This window comes from Monoraphidium neglectum (assembly GCF_000611645.1).
Source record: "Monoraphidium neglectum strain SAG 48.87 unplaced genomic scaffold scaffold01065, whole genome shotgun sequence".
In the NCBI taxonomy this organism is placed as follows: Eukaryota; Viridiplantae; Chlorophyta; class Chlorophyceae; order Sphaeropleales; family Selenastraceae; genus Monoraphidium; species Monoraphidium neglectum.
The window spans coordinates 1-5,163 of NW_014012563.1; the positions used below are offsets into that span (position 1 = coordinate 1).

A 5,163-nucleotide genomic window follows, 5' to 3' on the forward strand; every position below is an offset into this window, starting at 1 on the left:
GGAAGCGCTCCGGCATAAACTCCAGCGGCCTCGGCCAGAAGGCCTCGTCGCGTTGGTAGCACCACATCGCAGTGTGCAGCAGGACACCCTGCGGCGCAGCGCAGGAGGGACAATGCACGCAACGGCGAGGTTCACGGGGTTGGCTTGGGGTATGTTTCGAGGGGGTCAGCTGGCGGGTCGTGGGAGCTCCTTCTTGAAATGCAGGGTGAGGCATGCGAACAGTGCCCATGGCATTGTTGAAACACCGAGAGGCAAGCCCGACAGCTGGGCTCAGCCTTGGTGGTTGTCGCAAGACTCAAGCTAGCACCTGCGTGCACAATTGCGTCACAGCCCTGATGTATTCCCCAAGCCTCCGCCCCAACCCGCAGCGGCCCCCGTGCCGGCACACCTTGGGGACCCTGATGCCAGACTCGAGCTCAAAGCCCTCCTCCTTGGTGACGTCACGGTGAGTCATCGACGCCGCGGGGAACCTGCGCATCGCCGGGTGTTGCGGGGCACCGTCGAAACGCCACCGCCCGTCACACACCCTGCCAAGCAATGGCGTCCCCCCACCCCCCGATAACTGCAGCCCCCCTTTGCACCCGACACCGCAGGCAGGCGGCCCATGCCGGTCCGGCCACAATTGTACTGGTGAAAACGTCAAGATGATCGCAGCGGCCGTGCCAGCAGGCAGAGCGCACGGGGGCCAGTGCAGCAACTCGCTCACATGCGCATGGTTTCCTTCAGGGTGGCCTGCAGGTAGGGGAAGGCGGCGTCGCCCTGCAGGTCCGCGTGGGTGACGTCGCGGCAGCGGCCGAAGGCGTCGACCTCCGCCAGCACGCGCTCCTGTGGGGAAGGGGGGTCACAAGGCAAACGGGAATGGCATTGCTCGAGTGGCGTGTGCAGAGTGGGGAGAGCAGGCGGCAGGATCCTCGCGCCAGAGCAATGCAAGTTTTTGTCTTGCATCGATGCAGCAAACGTCACAGGTAGGGGTGTGTGCTACTAACGACCGCCTGCCGCTGCGACGAGAAAAGCTGGTCTGGGATAATAGGAAAATGCTGGGAGATGGGACATGGCGCTTGCGACGTTCACCTGCACCCTGGGGTGGGCTGATATGGCCCAAATCGCATAGGCCAATGTGTTGGCAGTGGTCTCGTAGCCAGCTAGGGATTGAGGGAGAAGTGGAGGGGCGTGGGCGTGTGTGGGCTTCAGCAGCGAATGCGGCACGCATGCGCTTATGGGCGGCCCGCTGATTTGCGCCCTCCTGTTGACCTGGGGCGGCGGTCGAGGGTGCACGCACGCTTGACCACCGCGCCAGGCATCGTGCGTCCGGCCCGGCGCTGGGCTGCCTGCGCATGAGGACAGGTTAGATGAGCGCCGCTCATCGGGTGGAGGGTGGGGCGCACCCAGGATGAAGCCGTTGCTCTGAGCGATGACCGTTGTGTCATCAAACTCCTTGGTTGACCGCGCATTGTCCAGCATGAGACCCAGGAAGCTGCCCGGCGCGATGCCCCTCGCTCCCCGGCCTGCCGCGGAAGGCTTGCTCACGCCGCCGGCGCCCCGCCCCCGCTGCGCGCCGGCTGCCGCGTGTGCGTCCCGTGAAGCGTTAGCAGGGCAGCCGTTGGCCTCGCGCCAGGCGTTGACAAGCTTGCGGCTCGTGGAGACGACCGTCTGGCGGGCCTATGCGTTGTTGTTTGGTGGGTTGTGGAGGCGGCAAAGCGTGAGAGGGGCTTGGTCCACCAAAGGGCAAGAGGCTGCTTCCAGCCCCGTGGCCCTGCCAGCAGCGCGGGGCCTAGCATTCGCAGTGCCAGGCCGCAAATCTGACTGGTCAACCATCCCGGTGTGCGCGGCTGCTGGCATGGCTGCTTGCCTGCGCCCGCTTGTGGCATCCTTGTAGCTGCATTTAAAATGTGATGCTAAGAGAACAAACAGCAAACACGTGATAGCGCGTCAGGATTTCAGGCGCAACGTTGGCGCCCAAGCACAGAAACCGCTCAGGGCGCACCTCAGTCAGGTCTCTCAGGGCCTGATCTGGCATGGCAGCGGCCAGCCACTGCACCAGGCCTTTGGCGTCTGGAAACAGCAGCAGCAGCCGCCCCCAGGTGGTGCCGGACAGCAGGCCGCTAGCGAAGAAGCGCTGCACCGCAGTCACCTGGTTGGGGGATTGAGGCAGGGAGTCTAAGAGTCGTGTGGGTGTTTGCAGGGCTGGGGGTTGGCATTCCCCAATTCTTCAACAAATCCAGACGACCCCGCCCGCCTAGTTGGGTTTTGAAGTTGAATTTTGAGAATGGGAGAGGCAGAGGTCAGGATCAAGGTGCTGCAGCGGATAAGCAGCGGGCGCAAGAGGTCTCAATTGAGAATGACGGCATCGCTCCGGCGGGGGCAGGCCTCGGCCGCCCTGCAACACGCAGATTGCACATTGCAGTCAAGTAAGGATGGGTGCCGCATTGTGCACCAGGTGCAGGGATCACGTGACAAGGGACGACAAGAGCATTTGCCCACGTGCTGAACGGCCAATCACCCTGCCGCCTGCGTGAACAAGCGCACCAGAGCGTGCGCCTCCGGGTCGGCGATGGCGCCGTGTGGGGCACTGTTCATCGTGTGAAAGTCGACGCCGTACGCGCAAGTGCCGACCACCTGGGGGGCGGGGGGGTACACGGCGCGTGTGCGCGATGCGCATCGCGCGCTGGGAGGAGAAGTGCAGCGAGGCAGAGGGGTGCTCCGCCAGCGGTAAAGGGCGATGCATTTTGGATCTCCAGGGCGCCAAACCAAGCGTGGTTGGCACTCTGTGGGCACCATGCCATGGGCGGAGGGCAGGCGGCAATGCTGCTGTGCATCAAGCAAGCATGCATCCGGTCTGTGGACGTCTCAGTGCAATAATGAGGACCCTCATGCAGCTGATCACACGGACAGCGTTGTGAGACTGACGGTCAGCGGAGGCACCCACCGACAGCGTCATCCTCCCGACCTCGCGCCACACGTCCACCACCCGGCCCTTGTCAGCAGCGCCCTGCACAGAGTGGGGGTGCGAGGTGTTTCGTGAGCGGCTTTGGGCACAAACTAGGGAGACGTCGCGCACCCCCAGCTCGCCAGCGCCTCAAGCTGCATGCAGACGCCGGGCAGGGGCGCAAGAGCCAAGCGCATAGGCCATGTCCGCAGAGGTCGTTGATGGATACAGGACAGGGCTTCGGACGCGTGTGCGGCGGGCAGGCCCCTGCACCCAAGGCAAGAATCTTACATGCGCAGCACGGCAAGTGAGAAGCCGCGAGCATGCTGCATCGTTCGCCTTGTAGGGCTGGACTGATGATTGGGCTTCGCCCCCAATCAGCACACGGATTTATGCACGCATACATCGATCCTCGGGGCAGCTCGCCGCCGGCCCCCTCGCACCTGCAGCACGTCGCACAGCTTGAGGGCGCAGCCGTCCATCAGGGCAGTGTATCCCTCCAGGGATGCGGACGAGAACGCCGGCTGCCACGCCATGCGCAGCGCGCGCCACTCGTCGTCCCTTCGCGGGCGACGCGCCGGTCAGGGAGGGCAGGGGTGGACGGGAGGCGCGAAGGGCGGAGCTGGTTGCTTCGGCGACGACCGATGGACGCGGGGTTTGCGTGCGGCGGCAGGGCGTGGGCAAGGAGTGGCTGCACGCGCAGATGCGGCCAGAGGTCGCTGCGACGCACGTGCCATCAGGGATAAACGGCGGGTCGAGCGTCGGTGCAGTGTAGCGGATTGCCGCGCGCAACCCTGTTCGTTGCGCCCTCCCGGGATGGGCAGCGCTGGGCCCACCTGGCAACGAAGAGGCCTCTCGAGGCGGAGGGGTCTGCCGCCTTCTTGTCAGAGGTCAGCTGCACGCCTATCGCCTTGTCGTGGTTCAGGAGCTGTGAGGAAATATGCATGAAGCAGAAGAAGCATGTGTGTGTGTGTGTGTGTGTGTGTGCGCGCGCGCGTGCGCGCACGCACATGCGTGCGTGCACGCGCGCGCGAGCATGTGCATGAGTGCGTATGCGTGCGTGCGTGTGTGCGCGCGTGCACACGCGCGCGTGCATATATGCATAAGCACCAATGTGAGAGGTCCATGGCCCGTCAGGAACATTGATGCTGTTGCATGTGCATGGACGGAGGGAAGACAAGGGCCCGGCGATGACGGTTGGCCGAGCCAGCAAGCCATGAGCAATGTTGGCTTGTCCAAAGTAAGGGAGCACACGTACCCCCAGGCACCCAGCAGTAGTAGCGGCCCCGTGAGGTGGCCAGCAAGTGGCAGAGCAGCACCTGCCGCCCAACTTTCTTGATGTAGGCCCTGGCACTGTTGGGCGCCCCCTTGTCCTCGCGCTGTGCTCGCGCTCCAATTCACGCCGCGCCCCTCACCTTGTACTGAACCCGGCGCGCCATGTCGGGGTCGGCCACGATGATGAACATCCGGCTGCCCAGGTACACCTGGCGTTTGTGCGGGCGACGTGCGCGAGCGTTCGCGCGTGCATGACGCGAGCCTCAGCGTTGCGATGAGCGGCAGCGTGGCGCTGAGGCGCCTCCGTGCTTGAGGGATGGTGACGGCAAACCAGCCCCCAGGGTCGCAAAGAGCATCTATGTCCCAGCAAGCCCATCGTGGGTTGAGGTTTTCGGGTCAAACCATCAACCCCAAACCCCATGTCCCCCCTTGGGGCGCTTGCAGGCGCGCAGGCCCAGACGGGCACGCAAGGAGATCAATCCCCAGGGCCCCCGGGCAATCCGCCTGCACGCACTGCCGGCCGCGGCGGCACCCCGCCCGCTGCTGCAGAGAGCGAGGAGCCAACCGCTATCACTTGTGCCGGTCCTGAGGTCTCGCAAAAAACGACACAACCAATGACCCAGGGGTCACTCTGATTCCAACATGTTCACGACAATATCGGAATCCCAATGGTCACGCGCCTTGAACAGGCGGCCGTACTTGCGGCGGCAGTCGTCCAGGTACTCATGGAGGCCCCCGCTGTGGCGAGCAAGGCCGGGCAGGTTGCCCAGGATGGGCGGCGCAAAGGGACCTGGTTGGGTTGGCGTGCGGGCAACGGGCGGTGTGTGTGCGTGTGTGTGTGTGTGCGTGCGTGCGTGCGTGCGTGCGTGTGGCGTGCGTGCGTGCGTGCGTGTGTGTGTGTATGTGTGTGTGTGTGTGTGTGTGTGTGTGTGTGTGTGTGTGTGTGTGTGTGTGTGTGTGTG

General features: G+C 64.4%; 1 protein-coding gene across 1 annotated transcript in view; it reads right to left on the minus strand.

Annotated features, from left to right (window-relative positions):
• Positions 1 to 702: 702 nt before the first annotated feature.
• MNEG_6515 (cytochrome P450) overlaps positions 703 to 5,163 on the minus strand; it is a gene marked incomplete at both ends in the record, with an annotated part of 5,044 nt that continues 583 nt past the window's right edge. Inside the window, 10 exons of the mRNA XM_014045008.1 lie at positions 703 to 825; positions 1,072 to 1,142; positions 1,386 to 1,650; positions 1,985 to 2,131; positions 2,527 to 2,616; positions 2,927 to 2,989; positions 3,370 to 3,487; positions 3,763 to 3,854; positions 4,342 to 4,410; positions 4,855 to 4,991. Coding sequence (XP_013900462.1) covers positions 703 to 825; positions 1,072 to 1,142; positions 1,386 to 1,650; positions 1,985 to 2,131; positions 2,527 to 2,616; positions 2,927 to 2,989; positions 3,370 to 3,487; positions 3,763 to 3,854; positions 4,342 to 4,410; positions 4,855 to 4,991 — 1,175 coding nt within the window. The remainder of the gene's footprint in view (positions 826 to 1,071; positions 1,143 to 1,385; positions 1,651 to 1,984; positions 2,132 to 2,526; positions 2,617 to 2,926; positions 2,990 to 3,369; positions 3,488 to 3,762; positions 3,855 to 4,341; positions 4,411 to 4,854; positions 4,992 to 5,163) is intronic.